This window comes from Chroicocephalus ridibundus, chromosome 1, assembly GCF_963924245.1.
Source record: "Chroicocephalus ridibundus chromosome 1, bChrRid1.1, whole genome shotgun sequence".
Lineage (NCBI taxonomy): Eukaryota > Metazoa > Chordata > Aves > Charadriiformes > Laridae > Chroicocephalus > Chroicocephalus ridibundus.
Genome location: NC_086284.1, coordinates 84572703 through 84593696, shown reverse-complemented (window position 1 = coordinate 84593696; position 20994 = coordinate 84572703). Strand labels below are relative to the sequence as shown.

General features: G+C 41.8%; 2 protein-coding genes across 6 annotated transcripts in view; both read right to left on the bottom strand.

The window, feature by feature from the left end:
- Positions 1 to 20878, bottom strand: part of RAB9A (RAB9A, member RAS oncogene family) — a 34791-nt gene extending 13913 nt beyond the window's left edge. The window contains exon 1 of one of the 2 annotated variants that reach the window (XM_063342001.1): positions 20746 to 20878. The gene's annotated coding sequence lies outside the window, so the exon portion shown is untranslated. The remainder of the gene's footprint in view (positions 1 to 20745) is intronic. The other variant, XM_063342009.1, reaches the window with a different exon arrangement.
- Positions 6599 to 20845, bottom strand: TCEANC (transcription elongation factor A N-terminal and central domain containing). Of its 4 annotated transcripts, XM_063341873.1 has the most exons (3): positions 20746 to 20822; positions 9347 to 9392; positions 6599 to 7825 (listed from the first exon to the last, which is right to left on the bottom strand). In XM_063341873.1, the coding sequence occupies exon 3, from the start codon at positions 7815 to 7817 to the stop codon at positions 6735 to 6737; it is 1083 nt and encodes a 360-aa protein (XP_063197943.1). In that variant the 5' UTR covers positions 7818 to 7825; positions 9347 to 9392; positions 20746 to 20822; the 3' UTR covers positions 6599 to 6734. The 4 variants fall into 4 exon arrangements, with proteins under 4 accessions (XP_063197943.1, XP_063197933.1, XP_063197950.1 ...); XM_063341863.1 differs by lacking the exon at positions 9347 to 9392 and having other exon boundaries at positions 20746 to 20845; XM_063341880.1 differs by lacking the exons at positions 9347 to 9392; positions 20746 to 20822 and adding an exon at positions 20456 to 20723.
- Positions 20879 to 20994: the final 116 nt, after the last annotated feature.

Here is a 20994-nt window from a genome sequence, read left to right as displayed (position 1 = left end):
GAGTTGCTCTATGGTTGAAACACACCCATGCATGCTTGAGGACCATGAACTGAAGGTCCTTTTCCCTTGCATCCACCATGTTACTATTATTTATGTATATAACAAAAACAATAGTTGCTGTAGAATGATCAAAAACCGTAGAACAAATAATGCCACTGATAGGACTGGTCACATGAAGTATACCCTCCAGTTCTTAGGAAGAGACAGAAGAAAATGCCCAGCGAAGATGTGGTTTGAAACACATACACCAAAACCACTCCCGTTTTACATTCTGCAGAGAGTGCAGAGTCCTGGACATGGGTGCTGTGGGCTCACAGCTACTGAGGCCACTGCCTCACCCTCCCAGCTCTGGTGAGCAGGGCTGGGGCAGCGCTGGTGGGGCCGGCCGCCACAGGGGTCCCCCCTGACAGCAGGAGCCACATTTTGTCTCGGTGGCCGTGGTCCTGCACCCCAGCTCATGCCCCGACCTCCATTTGAGACCAGCCCCACCTTGGCATGGTCTCCTCCCCATGGACTTGTCTGGTTCTCACTGGAGTTTTGGCTTATCATTGTCACCGGACCTGCCCCGCTCTTCTTGTTTGGGTGCTGTGGGATGGTGACCCAAGTCACTGTCCCTGTGCTCCTTGTCACCCACCCTCTGCTCCTGGCTTGCCTCCTCTTGCACAGCAGCCCACCCTTGCTGCTCCCTCACCAGCACATTCATCTGAAAGCTGACCTTGCACCTTGAGGATTTTATTCACAGAGCTGTATTCATGAAGACAGAATTGTCGTTAGGTCACATGCTAGCAAACGGCACAAATAACCTCCCAATGGCAAATAAAGGGCATTTTTTGTATGTGTGTGTATATGAGAAAGTTCTGTATCAGCAAAGCTCTCATATAATAGAGGTTGTGAATAATGCTTTCTACCATCTGTATTTGGCAAGGAGACTTTGTCTCATCCTGGCAAGTGGTGACATGGCCTCAATAAACCATGACTTTGTCACCTCCTGGCTGAATTACAGCAGTACAAAATAAGGGGACAGAAGTCACCTGCTTTATGGCTCTGCTAATACCAGAATGCATCAAGCCAGCCCCCAAGCAATTCAAGAAATTATCAAAGTGCTCTTGTTTCTTTCATTATCTTCAAGGCACTCAGTGAACGCTGAAGATTTTCTGAAGGACTGTAATTCAACATATTTGCTCCATAATCCCAGCCTTTTACTTGGTACCTTTTCTTTTTGCCAGAAAAAGAGCTGTTCTTTTTTTGTTTAAAGAGTTGCAGATCTTGGCTTTAGTAACAAATGTACATAGCGCAGCAGACTGAAAGGAACACATTTTAAATAAACAATAAACAGCACAAATTTCCTTTTGGCTTGGAAAGGAAGAAAGAGTTATAAACAACAAGTGGCAGCTGAGTACCTCCCTGAAAAGTGCTACAGTAAGAGGGTTATGAAGGAGATCCAGAAGGCCCTCAACAGAATGCAATGAAATGGATCCAGCAGTGGATCTCCAGGAACCAGATGGAGTTTTGTCACTGTTGTGAAGGGACCAACATAGACTTCAATTGATAGAGCACTTCTCAGAACAATGTCTTTGCTTTTACATTTCAAGTTGTGTGAAATTCATTGTTGATTTACCTCTCATTGCCTTAAAACACATATTACAAGTTCTGCAGCTACAGGCTGCTTGAGCTTTGAGTGCATTCAATGTTTAAGACCTGATTGCTACTATTAAATCATAGGACTCAAGAAGCAGCTGAATTTACAGGATCTCTGGAAAACCCAGTGAAATCAAATACAGACTTTAGCCTTACTCGGTGTACATTTGTCCTGTGTCTGTGTGGATCACCTCTAATGTCATGCTCCTTTGTGGAATAGCATCATGGATATGCTAAACATCACACTAAAATTAATTGTCTCTGCTTAAAAAAAAGTTAAGAGTTCTTTTTCCCACCTGGAACAAACCAAAAAAAAGATGACTTCAACAACATAAAAGAATCTCACTTTTCAAAGCTTTCCTTTTGTTCTTGTTTCTGGACTCTGATATTCCCTGTCCTCCAGTAATCTACACCCTCCTGCTGGCGCATAGGCTGTGTAGTTGCAAGTTGACTTTTTAGAGCCATTTTGAGCCAAAGCATACAATCTTATCCCATCAAACATTTTAAGCCTGCGCAGTTACACAATCTGGGTAGGGACAATAAAACCTATCGACAAACTGCATCCTGGAGCAGTACTTCACTTAGTGAAACTATGACCACACCTTTTTAAATAACAGCAATGATTTACCTGAATGACCATCTCTGGTATTTGGCACTTCATGTCTGCACACTATTCTGATATATAGTGGCACATGACGCTACACGATATCTGCTTTCTACTAAACCTTTCAAGTAACAAGGATTGGATACAAACACAGGTGGAAAAATGTCCAAAGTGGTAATGAATGGTGTTAGGTGAAAATAACCAAGGGCATAAGATGATCAAGAAGGTCATACAATAATCTGTGATTTTGTATGCAGTTCCGCTGACTGTTAAATGTGAAGTTGCTGGCAGCATGTTTATCAGCATGAACTAGGCATAAAATCAAACCAAACCTAGACGAGCTCTTTCACCAGCCCTGGTGAAAGCCCCATTTCCTATAGATTTGTGTCCTCCGCATACTTACAATGGGCCCAGTTCGCTCTCCCCAGCTTCCAATACTTTCTGCTCCTTTCTGCCAGTATTTTTCTCCTCCTTGTCCCAGACTACTATCTGGGCAAGCAGCAGCAGCCTATTTTGTGCCTGGCTTTTTGGTAATACTAACAACCTAGCAATTATGCGTGTGTTGAACAGGCAGCTTAGATTAGGTACCTCCTGAATAAAGGTAAGGGCCCCATCTCTTTCAGTAAGAACAGAAATTATTTTCGTGATTACTGGATTTCACAAAATTTACAAATATATTCTCATCTTTTAACGTCTAGCTTTAACTGGATTTCTTACAAAGCCAGCTCCCAGGTTCAGTTGTTATGGGGAAGGAAGGCAATGGAGGAATGCCTCCTCACAATGTATTACCATGGAAAACTACTTCAAAATGCTGAGTTTACAGCTGTGAGGGTACCAAGGACTTGCCCTAAGAGTTCTGACTGCTCTTGGTTTGAAACAGAAGGAAGTTAAGGGACAGCTGTAAAATGGGCATGGTTACAATCCATTTTTTGTACTATTTGTAGTTACTGAGAGTTGTTTCTGTACTCTAAGCTGCAGCTGTTAGTAACTGGATTTCATTATTTCCAAATCTCAGAAGAAAGGGCAAGATATGAAAGGCTAAAACCAAATGACGCTCTTGTTGCTGCAGGTATGGCTCACTCAGATCTGCATCTGCTTCATTATTCTTGCAGGCTTGCCCAACGGTTTGAAAAAGTTTTAAGATACCCACTGTCTAAATTTTCTTAGCTGCTCAGCAAATATGGATCTGTAGAAAATCCCAGTCATGTTGGGGCATAGAGCTTAGCACTATACGTTTAGTGATGGTCAGTTCAAAAGAAAATTATCTTACACATTATGTCACAAACGTAGTCAGTATTATGGCTACAAATTTTACCCTTGAAATGTATTCTATCAAAAGCACCATCCATGCCTTGTAGCGTTTCCCTTCGCCAAGACAAAACTTGGATGAGCTGTACATTACTGGAAAGGCTTCAAAACCATCTGCAGGCAGAAATTATTTATAAGTGCCTGTTGTTCACCGCTAAAATAAAGTCTCCTGCTACACAGTGTTCTGACACAGCACAGTGCTGCCGTACAGCTCTCCTCGACAGGATCGTGACCTCCAAAACGACAGCACACAACTCTGCGCTTACTGTCAACCAGTTAACACAGAAGTGTTTGCTTTCCTATGGTTTTATTGAAAGCTAAAAATAATACTTTGCACAGAAGTACTTCCTGCATTAAACAAGCAGGACTACTTGTAAGCGTCAATTCCAGCACGTGGGTAAGGGCTGGGAAGGAAGGTCAGACATAACTGAGTGGTTACGCAGTTGAACACTGCGGATCTGGCCTAATGCTTTAAGATTTGTTTCATATCAGTGCAATTCCACTAAAACACACATTTTCACATGACAAAAGTCTAGGTAATGCCACAGTAAATCACACCACTGAAAGTTAACCAGTGGATGAAAAGCTGGACATGAGCCAACAATGTGTGCTTGCAGCTCAGAGGCCAATTGCATCCTGGGCTGCATCCAAAGAACTGTGGTCAGGAGATCCAGAGAGGTGATTCTGCCCCTCTACTCTGCTCTGGTGAGACCCCACCTGGAGTACTGTGTCCAGCTCTGGAACCCTCAGCACAAAAAGGACATGGACCTGTTGGAGAGGGTCCAGAGGAGGGCCACGAAGATGATCAGAGGGCTGGAGCACCTCTCCTATGAAGACCGCCTGAGAGAGTTGGGGTTGTTCAGCCTGGAGAAGGGAAGGCTCTGGGGAGACCTTGTAGCAGCCTTCCGGTACCTGAAGGGGGCCTCCAGGAAAGCTGTGGAGGGGCTGTTTGCAAGGGCATGTAGCGATAGGACGAGGGTCAATGGTTTTAAACTAGAGCAGGGTAGGTTTAGATTAGACATGAGGAAGAAGTTCTTTACAATGAGGGTGGTGAGACACTGGCACAAGTTGCCCAGAGAGGTGGTGGAGGCCCCACCCCTGGAGACATTCAAGGCCAGGCTGGATGAGGCTCTGAGCAATCTGATGTAGTTAAAGATGTCCCCGCTTACATGCAGGGGGGTTGGACTAGATGTCCTTTAAGTGTCCCTTCCAGCCCAACACATTCTATGCTTCTATGAAACTTCACAGAATGGAAATGATTTTTCTTCATTTTTTTTTTCCCAATAGAGTAATAGTGCCTTTCTGTAACATCAGGTTACACACTGTTTTCACCATATACAGATAAAGGCCTGTCTTCCATTTTATTTTCAGTCCTGGCTGGCTTTTAGTTCACCAACAGCTGTTTTCTCATCTCACGCCCCCAACTCCTTTCTCTGACAGCCCATGGAGCTCCAGGGCAGTGCCTTAGCCCAGAGCAGCTGACCAGCCCCAGCTGTGTTAGGACTAGATGGGAGCAGGAACTGTCTTTAATTCCCCCAGCAAATACTCACCAGGTTTCTGTGCTCAGCCGATGCATTTTAGCCTTGAACTACAAAATGCCTGTTGTGCATTTGTAAGAGATCTCCACCAACGCCAAGTACGCAGTTTTATTGTGTTTATACAATAGGGTGAAAGAAAACACTTTCCTCTGTGCCTAACGTATGACTTTTGGCAATTTATTGACCTATTTCACCATCTCCTCCGTAGTCCAATAAGGAAACTCATTATGAAGTTTATGTTTCCAAACAGTACTACTGCTTTGCTGCAAGAACCTAACGTCTCAGGCAGGGCAGACTTAATCTTCACTGCATTTCCTTAGGTCCATGAGCTGACAGGCTCACATGCTCAGAAAATGAGGACTCAATGCAAGACCCATTCCCTCTCATTCAAACATTTACAGTAACTCAAAAACAGCAAAGAAATCAAAATAGGGACACGCAGTATGAACGTAGTCTTCTATAGATCAACAGACAGCTGTGAAAGATACCTGGACTGGGGCGGTTCTCCCAGTTCAGAAAAGAAACATCTCCCTGACTTCTGATATACACTCCATTCGAAGTATTCAGATAGCCAATTTTGAAGCAATTTTAACTTTTCCAGAAAAAGAAAACCAACCAGGGCTAATACTTGAGTGAGAAGAATGCTGCAGTGATATTTTTTGATAAACGAGTGCTTCTAGTATGCAGCCAGTGGGAATGCTGTTGACTCTGGAACAAAAGCATGTATAAAAACTTTAGCTATTTGATTTCCTTCTATTCATTTTTTCTGGGTAATGTGCACTACATAAAAATACTATTTTGCTCAGTTCAGGACAGATGTCCAAGTTCAAGAGAGGTTATCTATTCAGAAAGTGATTAAGTCCCATTAACTTAACACCTTTATTTATTGAATAAAGAGAAGTTTAGTAATGTATTTGCATAACTTTCTGAAATAAACCATTTTCTAATCTTACATTAATTTCTTAAGAGTTGCAGGGCACACCATCTTACATTGTAAATGTGAACTGCAAACTGGTAGATTCTTGCAAGTCATATTTTCCTCCCCATAGCTATAAAAAGTTAAAACAGAATTTCATTTTTGCTTTCATTTGCAAGCTGCCTTCTCCCCCTTTTACACTCTAATTCATTCATTTTTTCCTTCTTGACATTACCTCTCAAACCAAATTAATAACCTAACATTTACTTGCAAAAAGTGATTTAATTAAGGAGTGAGCCCATGCTGAACATTTTGCAATGCACGCAAGTATGTAAACTACAGTTTTGGAAACAGTTTGTTTACTGTAAACAAAACTTATGTTCTCTGAGAGAGCTGCTGCTGAAGATAACAAAAATTCCAAGTACTCAGTACCTTGGGGAAAAAAACCTGCATCACTTGGAATATTTTTAATGGATTTACTAGTGAATATTCCTCTCTCAGACACAGCGTTATTATTTTTTCCATTTTTTCTTTTATTTCTTTAAATATTGACATTACTTAAAAACACATAGATTTATTCAAGTAATCTTCAGAAATAACTTAGCAATTTTTTAAAACTGATTTTGCACTTTTTAGTGGCAGTATCTACATAATATTAATACAAAATTTTAAATTGCACAGTTTCAACAGAGATACCTTCTCGGATCTAGCCCCCTAAAGAGGGCTAGCGTTACAAACAAATCCATCTGCTGTGATACCACTGTTCTCCACATTCATTACAAATAACGTAAGTCAACATTTGTTCATCTGGATTTGTGTTTCGCACCCAACCTGGAAGAAAGAGAGTTCCTCTGGCGATCATAGTGACAGTGCAATCAAATTTTTCACAGCGCTTACACTTTATTTTGTTTGTCTGTGTCCCATTAATAACTTGTGGAAGCTGATGTTCCAGAACAGATGATTCTGTGTACAGAGCCCTGAGCTGTTTCAGTTCATCGCTGGCCATTTCCATCACTGTCATCTCAGCAAAAGCCTTTGGACTCAACGCCCCCGAAAGAAGGTTGTCTTTTAAGTGGCAACTTTTAGGGTTCTTCAGGTTAGAGATTTTGCTTCTGATGCAATTTTTATACTTTCTGTCACTTTTAGCATGAAGAGCAAAAATGTGTTCTTCGATTTCTTTAGCTAGCTCTAGCCATTTATCAGATTCTTCCTCATCTTTGGCAGGACCAGTCAAAGCTTTACAAAGAAGATCCGTACATTTACACCTCAGAGCTCTCATTGGATCCTGCTGCAGACTTCCTTCCTTAACAAGAGATTTAGAACCTTCATTATCAGTGTGTTGCTCCTCAAAAGCAGAAAGCTGATTCATGCTGCCTTCTGTGTCGCTACATTTCAAATTTTTAACAGTTTGCAATGGGACCAAAATTTTAGAACTAGTAGCTTCTAATGCTTCCTGCTGACATGGTCCTTCAGATAGTGACTGCTCTGTAGGAACCACACTGAGATGTTCAGTTTCCTCTTTTGCATACACAGAAATTGACTTTTTAACTCCTATTGAGTGAACACAGTTATTCTTGTAAAGTCCTTTCCACCTTGATAATAACTGCTTTGCTCTCTTTTTCAGTTCTGCAGAAGGGCAGCTCTTGAGTACTCTATATACAGCCTTGGCAACTTCCGTCCCCTGAAGATATTCTATAGTCATATCAACATCTTCAAGTTCTTTAAGATGATCCTCAATATCTTGGAAATTGTTCTCAGACAGTAGCTTTTCAATACAATGGGCTCTGTGCACAATATTTTTCTGGTCAGACATTTTTAAACCTGAAAGCGAAAACAGGTTTATCGTCTATTGCAGTTATGACATTAATCCATTTTCTGCATATTCTCACAAGGTTCTATTTTTACTTTATGTTGTATTACCCTATTTTATTTCTATACATCACTGGTTTTGCCAGCTTTTTCTTGAAATGGTGTACAGTAGAGTTAGCGGAACAAGTGCAAAATGAAGAGGGGCCTGGGTCCTGGAAAAATGCAAGCAGGCATGCTAGTCTAACTCATGCAAGGAAAATACTGGCAGAAAGGAGAGCCCACAGGGCCTTCTGCTGGGGTAGGGTTAACAATTTTAAAAGCAGGGCATGACACTAATTTTTAAGAAAAGCACAGTATCCTGTCAAAAACCACACTAACAAAGACACTGCTAGCATAATAAAAATGTTTGCCACACTTGTTTTTCTACGCATGCACAACACAACAGAAGTTCACAGGGAGATTCTCAGCTACTACAAGAGAAAGTAGGTAAGTACACAACCGCTCTGCTGTATGAGATTACAGGTCGACTTTGCAGTGTTTGTGCATTAGGAGACTCTAGTACAGCTGGGCTACCGAGAATCAAGAAGTTCTGAAATTCAGCATTTTTCACCAAAAACACCAGATGATCACCCGCTGATGTTTAAAATCTAGACACTGTTATCAAACAATACGCTTTCCAAAAAATAAAACGGAGGCTTTATAGGCAACGTATCTCCACCTCCTCACACATACAGAAAAACAATAAAAATATTAGTAGGGTTTTTAAAGTATTAGTGTCAACAAATTGAATTTAGTAAGAATGCTGTTTTCAGAAAATCAGTTTATTTTTCGATCTCAGAAACGTAAATGTCTGGGACCTTCTGCTGTAACAGGTATTTGAATAACAGAATGATCTCATACTGTTGAATAAATTCTGTAATAGCTTCACAATAATCTCCAAAGGCAATTTAGTCTGAAAGTTGCAATGACATGGAAGTTTACTGCAAGACTCCAAACCCAGGGAGATCATTGCTGTCAACTTTCCGGAAAGCATATACAAAATAACCCTCCTCAGAAAAAACGACTTATGTCTCAGCTTTTGGGAGCCTGTATTTAAAGCTCTTTTTCCATTTTTCACAGTTTTCAAGCATCTGACTACAAACGAACTCAGTACAAGTTGCTTCTTTTGGTGGTTGTGTGTTTGGTTGGTTTTGTTTTTTTTTTTTAAAACCAGTCATTCCTGCAGCTATACCCTAATTTACCAAGATTTTATTGCACAAATCCTTATAATAAGTGCTGAGATGTCTGGCTATCTGTGGTTTTGTTTTTAGTAAAATCTGCAAGTTTCCACTTGGTTTCTCATAACAAACCCTTTAGTTAAAATCAAATACATGGCTTTTGGCATTAGAAGACTAATTTGGAGTAGGGAGCAACGTGTAGCATAGCTATGTTTTTCAAAAGCTTGTTTGGTTTTGCCACAAATTAGATATATGCATTAAGAATCACCCATAAAACATACGAAGTTAGAAAGTTTAAGAAAACTTGCACACTCACATTGTTTTGGTTAATATTGGCTTCTATACCTGACAGATGAGATAGTCTGAAATGAAAAAAACAATTCACAGGTTTTTTCCTCAAGCCTTTATTACTTCAAAAGAATAAAATTAACCAGCTAATGTGGACACGGTATCTGACCAAAACGACTTTTTCAAGTACCTGGTGGAGATGTCAGAGTTTTCAGGCCTTTTAAGGAACTTTTATATGTCACCATAACTTGATATTAGGTATTTCTTCAATTACTGAACAGTAACCGAACACATTTTATTGGCAGCTGCAAAGCGAAGGTTTGGGGTTACTCTGCAGCAAGTTTAAGTAAGTGAGCCTGACCTAACTTAGTGGATCTTAATCCCAAAACGCCACCCTGGTTCCTATATGACCCTCAACCTTTCACTTGCTACGCAAGAGATCACATGTTATGTCTCTTCCAAAAGTTTCTCTCTGTAGCTGCTAACAGAGAAGGAAGTCAGACTAGTAAACTTTTAACTGAGGTCCCCACCACTGCCCTTTCGCTTGTGAGCTCTGGCATCACGTTACAGTTTGCCTATCAAGGCAGGGCAACTCAAAAAGAGTGACGCCTGCGAAACAGTTTCAAAACAGTGACATCCACAAACCCCTAACTGCTATTTTTGGAAATTCTTAAGACACATCCCTTGATATCCTGAAAAGTACCTATTTTCTTACAGCCGTAGTATTATTAAAGTATGCTCCCATTTATTCTGATGCATTAAATGAAAAGAATTCAGAATGCAAAGTCTCATGATTTGAGTAATATTTCTTTTTGATTCCTCCTTATCAAGCCCTTTGACCAAAAACTGGTCAGTGTGTTGCTATGTGCAAACTTACACACAAAAGGAGTTTACACACACTATTGTCCTGTTTGCTGAAATGGAGAATTAAATGTAGAATGCAGAAATGAATGGTGTGCTGTGAGTATTAACTGTTCCTCTTTTCTTAGGAGTTAGTCTTCTAAATTTGGGCACAAAACCAGTGTTTTGTCTGAAGTTGCACACATCCTGATTCTGCTCTGGAAAATGTAATCTGCCTGATAGAGACTGCTACAAGGCTAGCTGCACATGTCAACGTTTAAAGCAACTCATAAGCAGATTTCTTGCACCATCCCTGTTTCCATGATGAAATCTCCTGAGAATGGGGGAGAGAAGGGACAAATGATACAGCTGGGTAATTTGCACGCTCTGTCGCTTTCTGTGACCGCCAGCCCAGCTGATTTGTTTTCTGCATGACAGAAATAAGTTCAAATTTTAGGTACGGCCTCAGAGCTCCATAAAACAAAAGGACAGAGAGAGAGCGCGCAAGAGCGTAAACCTTCACCTGTTTCTATCATCCTGAACCACAAAACCAACCTGACCTCCACAGTGAATGATCTTTGCATTCACTTAATCTGTATTTAAACAGCTCATTCTTGTCTGACATTTTGAAGTCCTGAAAAACCTCAATAATGGCTATCACAGAAACTGATTTACCACTCAAGAAGTTTCAGAGAAACAGAATGCATTTTTCAAATACAGAAGTTGAACTCTTACGCATTGTTACACTGAAAATCAGCTCACATAATTGCACCCTGGCATCTGCTCTGCTGCAGGAACACAGATGCTGTGAGAGTACAAAGAGGTGTTTTCTTATGTAGGCGGCCATCACTACAGCAGGATGGCTTCCCGTCTCCTAAACACCAAGCAGCTGACATTAGAAAATTATGACCTGCTGGCATTTACTGTTTTTTCATGTAATCTAGGGCACAGTTTGTGACACAGTTATACGCTCAACTGGTATGATTGCTCTATGCCTTAGAATCAGTTCTGCTCCTTCCAACATACTCCACTTCAAATGTCATTTTCTTCAGTTCTTGTACCTATCTATGCATGTATTGTATTATACTACACGTACCATAAAATATACTTATCCAAATGCAAGATGACTTCTTGAATTCTCAAGATTTAGTGTAAAGTATGCAGGTTTTAGTACTAAGGACTATGGACATGCAAAGAAATTACTATGGACAAGGTGCTCTGCTGATAATTTGTCCACAAATATACTTTTACCCTGCAACAAAGGTGAGGTTGATCTTTCATTGAGGAATAGGCTTCCCAGAAAGTTTCATCTCTAATACAGCAGATTGAGGATCCATATGTAAAAAATGGTGCATAAATAAGAAATGGTGCATAAAGTTTGTGGATATCGTCTGCTTTATGGTAGTGGTCCCTGCTCATGGTTACCCACCTGACCCTAGGCAGCCCACCAGCGTGGCAAGGTGAAGACATGCCTGTTTCTGTGGTGAATCTCACACAAGAAATTATATGGCTGAAAAAGACTCTTTCAGCTCCATAGCTATGAGTAGGCATTGACAGCTGGGGTGACTAACACAAAGCCTCTGAATGGAGCTGGAGGCCACGCGCTGGCATCTGCAGCGAGAACACAGCCATTCTGCGACACGCTCACAGTGACTTACCTTACACTTACTGGACACCTACAGCTGCTGAGAAGAAGCTGACATCTGCTAACTCATCACCCCACACTAAAATGCTTTTTTTCTAATAGGCAGATCTAAGACAACCTGTTTTATTTTTTTTTAACCCTCTACCAGATATAGAAAAAGGTTATTTAATCCAATCATGATTGTGTATACATATATACATTCTACCTTAGGACTTTCTCCATGCATGCGCTAAGGCAATAAATTACGTTATTAGAAATTTCAAGGTTGTCTTAGTCATGCATTGACTTTTTCAAGTTTATGCAACATTAAATTCAAGTACATAAATGTTATGGCAGCAGTTAAATAAACAAACTGAATACATAATACGGACACCAAAACATGAACAATGATTTTAAAATAATTTTGGAAATTGAACCACCTAACAGACCTTGTACCTACGTATATATGTATTATGCTACACATACCATAGAATATATTTATCCAAATGCAAAATAACTTCTTGAGTTCTCAAGATTTAGTGTAAAGTATGCGGGTTTTAGTACTAAGGACTATGGACATGCAAAGAAATTACTACAGACAAGGTGCACATTTAAGTCAAAAAAAATCACTTCTACAGGAATGCTTTCCTCAACAGGTGCAAGTTGTTTGTGCATTTGTTGCCCCTAAATCAAGCAAGGACTGGATTTATCACCAAAGTTGACAGAGACCATTATTTTACAGGCTCAGAAATTAAATGGAGATTCCTGAACTTAGAAAGAACACGTAAGGCTAAGAAATGGTTCATTTTACTACTGCTGACTTCCTTCAAAGGATGAGGCAGAGCTATTCTTTAATACTGTGAATCCTGCGTAGCATTTCGTATCGACTAGATTTCGTCAGACAACTGTACAAAACATGTTTTTCATGTCCCTTAAAGCGAGAAATACGAAATTACTGATGCAGTGATAATACTGGAGTATATTTTCTAGGCAAAGTCCACTGGGAACCTAACTATAGCAAGCCTGAGTTCTTTCCTGCTCAGGTTCCTATTCCTTTGAACTCCGATGTTTCTGCTGTAAATCAGGGATTTGCTGTTTGTGGAATGATGGCAAAACCACCAGGTATGAGTACACTTTGTTACTTTGTAGAAAGAACAGTGGAAGTCTGCGATACCTGAGACAGCTGCCAGATATCTGACTGACAAAGGGTTTTTCAGTTTTCTGCTATGCCAGATAAGCGAAATCATTGATTTGAACAGGAGTTACTTTTAGAAAGAATAAGTAGGCATTAAAAGTACTCCAGGTACCCTACAAATATTTATCATTCTCTCTAGATCTCAGATGACAGAAGCGAGGCTTACAGGGACAAACAACCTGCCCAAGCTGGTTCAACAGGTCAGCTGCAGAACAAAGATCACGATCACAACCCCTTAACCCACAGCTCAACTTCTCTGATAACCTCACAGCCCTAAGCAGCTTTTCTCATAATGTTAAACATTTGGGGGGGGGGGGGGGGGGAAGGGCCGGGGGAGGGAAAAAAAAAAAAAAAAAAGAGCAAAGAGGAAGTTGGGGAAGCCTCATAGCTTTCTGAAGAGAAAGCAAGTGTTTCACAGAAACCAAGCTGCAACTCCAAATGGGAAATTGTTTTACCACTTGAGGGAGCTGTGACATAGCAAACCCATTGACTCTTGTGAAATGTGCATAATGATGCATAATGAGGTATTCTAGCCTGTTAAGAAAAAAGATAAAACTATTTCCCTATGACCTTTAGAAAACGTCACATTTTTAGAGTACCTATCTGCCAAAATTTGGCAAAAAAACAACCCCTGTAAGTCCAAAGGTGCCGGGATACAGACAGGAGGGAAACGGTGCATCCCTTAAGCAGTCATTGTCCTGTACGTTGTTTTTCATTCAAAATTTTTTAATTTGGAATTTGACCATGTTTTGACCTGATTTAATGCTATTTGGGAAATGCTGCTGAACAAAGAGTTGTAAAATTAACTGAATTGTACTCAGTCAACACTGTTCTGCTGTTCCAAGAGGTAAGAAATCTAAGAAAAAGGATTTTTTTTTCTTAAGTTATGAAATGTATCATGCATTTTTGTTATTGTAGAGATGCAAGAGCAAAAGTACAAATGATAGTGTCACAGTTTAGTGTAGTACAAAATAAACATCCTCATCCCCTCATTTTAGGGGCACAGAGTCCAGCTGGAGGTCAGTGACGAGTGGTGCTCCCCAGGGGTCAGTACTGGGTCCAGTCCTCTTCAATATACTCATCAACGACCTGGATGAGGGGATAGAGTGCACCCTCAGCAAGTTTGATGATGACACAAAGCTGGGGGGGGGGGGTGGCTGACACACCAGAAGGCTGTGCCGCCATACAGAGAGACCTGGACAGGCTGGAGAGTTGGTCAGAGAGGAACCTTATGAAATTCAACAAGGGCAAGTGTAGGCTGCTGCCTCGGGGGAGGAATAACCCCATGCACCAGTGCAGGTTGGGGGCTGACCTGCTGGAGAGCAGCTCAGTGGAAGTCCTGGTGAGTCCCACCTGGGAGTCCTGGTGGACAACAGGATGACCATGAGCCAGCAATGTGCCCTTGTGGCCAAGAAGGCCAATGGCATCCTGGGGTGCATCAAGAAGAGCGTGGCCAGCAGGTCGAGAGAGGTCATCCTCCCCCTCTACTCTGCCTTGGTGAGGCTGCATCTGGAGTACTGTGTCCAGTTCTGGGCTCCCCGGTTCAAGAAGGACAGGGAACTGCTGGAGAGGGTATAGCAAAGGGCTACAAGAATGATGAGGGGACTGGAACATCTCTTCTAGGAAGAAAAGCTGAGGGATTTGGGTCTCTTCAGTCTGGAAAAGAGATGACTGCGGGGGGATCTTATCGATGCTTGTAAATACTTAAAGGGTGGGTGTCAGGAGGATGGCGCCAGGCTCTTTTCAGTGGCGCCCAGTGACAGGGCAAGAGATAACGGGCACAAACTTGACCATAGGAAGTTCCACCTAAACATGAGGAGGAACTTCTTTCCTTTGAGGGTGGCAGAGCACTGGCACAGGCTGCCCAGAGAGGTGGTGGAGTCTCCGTCTCTGGAGACATTCAAAACCCGCCTGGACGCATTCCTGTGTAACCTGCTCTGGGTGACCCTGCTCTGGCAGGGGGGTTGGACTAGATGATCTCCAGAGGTCCCTTCCAACCCCTACCATTCTGTGATTCTGTGATCCCTCCCTACAACTACAACCTGGAGAAGAGAAGGCTCTGGGGAGATGTTATAGCAGCCTTCCAGTACCTAAAGGGGGCTTACAGGAAGGATGGGGAGGGACTCTTTATCAGGGAGTGTAATGATAGGACAAGGAGTAACGGTTTCAAACTATAGGATGGTAAATTTAGATTGGATATTAGGAAGAAATTCTTTACTGTGAGGGTGGTGAGGCACTGGAACAGGTTGCCCAGGGAGGCTGTGGATGCCCCATCCCTGGAAGTGTTCAAGGCCGGGCTGGATGGGGCTTTGAGCAGCCTGGTCTAGTGGGAGGTGTCCCTGCCCATGGCAGGGGGGTTGGAACGAGATGATCTTTAAGGTCCCTTCCAACCCGAACCATTCTATGATTCTAACTAAACAAGGCATTTCCATCCTGCTTAACTTCAGCAATGCATGAGAATGTCCACTTGAATTCCAAGTGTCTATTTGAATTCCAAGTGTCTATTAAAGGTTACAAGGTAAAGATTGATTTGTATTTACAATGAGACTCCGTAATACTGTGCTGATGAGGTACTGTCTTGCCAAATCATTGGGAGCTCTCACACTGACTGCACAGCGTACCAAGTCACTTGTGTATACAAGAATAAATGATGGTGATCAGTAAAAATCTTGTAAGTCAATTTGCTCCTATGGAAAAAAGATCAGGTACCTCAAGTTTAAAATATGGTCATCCTGTAATAATACCAAGTTGAATCAGAACTTTTTATAAACAGTAAAATGACTAAGCATGAGAAAACGAACAAACAAACAAAAATCCCAGCCTGGGACAACTGCTGCCAACTGCAAGCAAAGTCAGCCCCTGGGAAAAAGACTGCCTTCTCCAAAACCTTTTTGGGTTAAATGCCTTGTCTCTGCTATACGCCTTATGTGGTCAAAGCCATAGCCTATTTTGCCTTAGCGCAGCTAACTCCCACTGATAAGCCAAGATAAACTCAGAATGCATTCAACTAAGTGTGGATGAATGTCTTGGAAGGGTAGAGAAGGCTGAACACCAGTCGTCTTCTCCTTCATCCCAACCTCAGATGTAGATGATTTTTCTTCTCCAAGGAATTCTATGTAATCAGAAGAAAATCCAGACTATAGCCAAGATAAAGATCAGAAACCAAGTACTCCTAATAATGTAATCAGTTTTCTGCCAAAACCGTGGTTAATGCTACAGCAGAGACGGTGCATACCACAGTCCTGGAAACACCAGATTCTCGCTTCGGGCAACCTAAATTCCATATAGACAATGAAAATGATCAACTGATATTTTAAACTCAGAGCCTAAGAGGAAATCAGAGAATTCTCACAGCCAGCCTCCAGACCCAAAAACATTCCTTCATCCTATCTACAGTGGGAGAGCGGATATCAAAGACATCACCAAGAAATAGTTTTCCAGGGCTTTTATTCCATCTTGGCAAAAATCAGAGCTCTTCCTGCCTCTCAGCAGGACTGCCTCCCACCCCTATAAATTTCTGAACTATACAGAAATTCATCTTTGAAGAATAGCCACGTGAATAAGGCTAAGTTAATACAATCATAACTGAGAAAAATAAAACAGTCCTATTGCCAGCTGTCCATGACCACTGACACCTCACTGACCAAGAGAGTCACCTCTTGGTCAAAGATCCAACAGCAGCAGAGTACGTGAGCTCAGGATTATTGTAAAACCATTCCCCAAAAATCTCTACTTCATTTGCAGAACGCTATCGCTGTAGTGCCACAAGCAAAATCATCTTTTATTCTTCTGCACACAAAAGAACAGAGCCGGAGTGAACAAGAAAAGGAAAATTAAGTAAGAATACTATGTAAAACATTGTTTCAAGAAATTTTCCAGGACAACATCTGTGATAAGAGTTTGTGCATAATGGAAAGTAGTCTGATAGAGCAATAGCTTTGTTCTGTGTATTTTATTTTACATCAGTGACTGCCTGAACTACAGCACTTTTAACTAGTCTGGAGCTATACGGTCTCTACCCTATGCTTCCCTCACTGGAACCATTCTCCCACAGCTTTCTTCCCAGGAGAGGGAGTTTGCAGGGGAGAGAGATCAGAGTACGCTGCATTCGTGTGAGGATGCACACCATAGGCTATTTACGGGGCAAATTTTTAATCCTGATTTGGAGTTGCTTCTCCTAGAACCCCCATTTTTAATTAAAATAGAATTCTTATTTCCTTTAAAAAAATAATTAGAAAAAAAAATCAATAGACTGCATAATGAGGTTATCCAGCCTCAGGGATCAACCCCAAAGTAGAGCTGTCAGCACATTTTTCTAATAAGATCAAACAAACATGCATGGATTTAATGAGATAGGAAAAGCTGTTGCCCTTACCAGACTGCTTAGCCACTGGCTTCGTTTGACCTCAGTATACAAGATGGAGCTCAGGAAGAGACTCAAAACATTACAGCTGCACCAAACGAATAATCCTTCTAAATTGTCTCACAGCAAAAAGTAGCTGAAAAAATTCTTAAAGAATTGAACAGCTACAGCTATTTGGAGTTCTAGAACCTCCAGCTGATGTTACAGTGGACACACACATCCCAGCCCAGCAGAGATGTTACCGTGCTAACTGTTTCTCTTAATAATTTAGTCTAGAATTAAACGGATTCTCACTGGAAGATATTTCAGCTTTTCCAGTATCTTGTCTGCCTTACCCATGTGTATTTTTCTACTGAACTGACTGGTTATCTGAGTTAGACAAACACCTTAAACCCTGAAAATGTTACGTGTAATCCATTATTCCAGTGATTTAAAAATGTTTATTTCTATTTATGTGGTTGACCTTTTTAATAAAATACTTCTAAGCTTTAAAAAAAAAAAAAAAGAAAAAATTAGTTTTAACAAGCTACAAAGTGCAACTATCAAGTGGAGGTATTAGCTAATCTCTTCCACAATAGGATAGCTATACAGATTCACAATACATTCTAATACATTATGATTCAATGAGGCAATAATAAAATGCATAGACAGTTCAGAGCAATTTTTCATCAACAGTTTCATTTGAAATTATGTATAAATAACACATGCTTCTATTTGCTTTAAAATTGGCACCATTTCACATAAAGAAACACTTAACACAGTTTCTCTAATCTACAACCAGATGATTTTTCAGTATTAACTAACTCCATTCAAAAAATCACACTTTCAAGTTCGGTCGCACAAATTTTCCATGGGGCTGTCTGTTTTTTCCAAGTTTTTATGACAAAGCCTTATCAAAGCTGGCACAGGAATACCTTTTCTCTGACACTTGCCACTACTTGCCAGTATGAGGTACTAGCTGGAGCTTCCAGCAGATCAAAAGTCAGGCTTCTGACACATGGGTGCACATTTTCAAAAACGAACTACCATTTTGGCCACAAGTGACAAATCACATCGGAAAAGAAGAGTTTTGAATGAAATTTAAGCAGATGATTCATACATGAAACAATGCTACATTGCTATGGTAAGGACACAGATTGTGCCACACGTATTTTGCACTAATTAAGCTGACCCACTAGAGTGAAGTTTATCAAGGGGTTCAGGCTTTTGGGGGGGCTACACACAATTTTTCACAAATCATACAATATTTTTTGTGATTATAAATTAACAGTCTTTTGCAAACTAAAGAGTACAGCTTATCATCTGCACAAAAACCCCAAGCTTGCTAGAAATACATCCGGCATTTTCCCAACATGGCTCTGTCATGAAGAGCAAAGCTTAACCTGGGACAAGCAGAAAATCCTAATACCATTCCTATAACATCACCTACCTTAGTACCCAATCAAAACTACACTGTGTGAAATTATTTTATTGGCACTTTGTGAAACGATTGCTTCTTTTCCTAATATTCATATTTTTCCATCAGCAACAGATTTTAAAACAAAAAGAATTTATTATTATCCTCCTTTCAGTAAGCTTCTACATTGTCACAGAAGTCCAACAAAACAGACTGGCTTGCTGATAGGAGCCTAAATCAACAAGTAAAAATGTACTTAAGACATATCTATTCAAAGTATGTTTTTTCACATAATACTTTAGAAGCAAAATACGAATCACTTTGGAGAAGAACGAACAATTCTTTCTCTTGAATGCATTTCCTTGACAAAATAGCTTTAAAGATTATTCTTATTCATAAAGAGGTAGCAAAAACTTCAACTCTAGCATACAAGAAGCAAAACCAAATGTTCAGTCTGCACTGTCTTTTACTGGCAAATTATGCTGACAAATTAATAAAAAAATGGAACATGTAAGTAATAAAATCATGTTTTATTAACTTTTGTGAGTTTTTGTCATCATTTGTCAGATGAACACTGCCTTTTTATTGCTCTAATGTTCAGTTCCTGGTTAAGCCTCAGCTCAATACTACTTCTATTTGTCATTCCATTGTCCGGGACATACTTATATATTGCTTTATCATTCTTTTACAGGTTTTTCCACTGAAAAAGTGATATAACTTTTTCCCTTTAAAAATACATCCTTTGTATGCAGAAGAGCACATATGTTCCTAACCCCTCTACAGAGAAAGAGTATCAAATCAAAGGCTATCTATAAGATATTGCTCGTGTCTGCTAAAATTCCTTCTGCTAAAACATGAATACTTAAATTACTTAAATATGAACACCTCATCTAATCCTTTAAGAGTCTTGATCATGACAGCTGACATACAGCCAGAAATAAGACGTGAAATATACGTGAAATGAAGTTTTATATATTTAATTATTAAAAAAATACTACATTGAAAAGTGTAAACTCTCTAATTCCTTTCGATATTTACGCCAGCGTTTGACTTATCTCAAAACCTCGCTGTGGCATGGAGACCAATAGGATAAATACATAAAAATTCCCATAATACTACCATCACAGATACCCATCCTGCAATTTTCAAGGTCAGCCTCTCCTGCGAGTGGGAATTACAGCCGCTTATGATATAAATCATCAGGGTAATTACAACAGCTGGGAGAAGCAGCCCAGCCGTACCTATTTGTCTGACAGCAGCCGAGGTTTGCCTGACGTGGAAGCCCGCCGCAGATGACAGTTTGTCTGGAAGATGTTTGGAGCCGGCCTCAGGATGCCAGCAGCTGACCAACACCACCATAACCTGCATCTCACACGCTGGCCCCAGAAACTAGGTGGAGATCGGCCTGCAAGTCAGCCAGCAATCGCTCCCATGAAACGGGTGGGCCAGTTCACACAGTCGTGCTCCAAAATGCCCCTCCAGCGATGCCACGGGTACGCTAACTCTGTTTGTTCTCCAAATCCTTCATGAAAACCCCCTCAGGTCTGTTCCTCCCACACATCCTCAGACCCACCTAGCTTAAGTCTGACCCGCTGCTGTATTATCGCTTAGGGGCGAAGCGCCGCCCCTCCTCAGACCTGTGGCACCCCCAAGGCAGAACGAGAAACAAGCACGGACGCAACGGCCAACGTCCCCCCACCCTCCTCAGGGAGCTTTTACCGCTGCTCTTGTTCCCCTCCGGTCCCCGAGGCCCGAGCCGGCCCTAGCACTGGGGGTACTGCCGGCCGCGGGGCGCCATTTCACGTCGCTGCGGGGAGCCCCCCGCACCGCTCGCTCACCGCCCCGTCTCCTGACCTCACCCCCGGCGCCAGGACACGGAGGAGCGTCTCCCCGGCATCACTGAGGAGGAGGGGAGAGCTGCGCGCCTCCCTCCCACTGCCCTTTGGCGATACACACAGTGTTACTACCTCCCCCCGGCATAACCCCGGCAGCGGGACAAGTGCCGTTACCTCCGCCGCGGGACTCAACATGGCGCCTCCCTCCCGCTTCCTGCTCCGCGCCGAGCCGCGCCGCCGCCATCTTTGCGAGCGAACGAGCGGGCGGCTGCGCGCTGTGCCCGGCCCGCGGCGCTCGATGAGGCCCGGCGGCGCCAGAGCGCCCGGAGCCGAGGCGGACACTTGCCTCAGGGTGTGGGCAGGCCCCCTTGTTCCCGTGGTGGGCGGGAGGCCGCCCCCGGGCAGAGAAACCGCGTCTCCCGT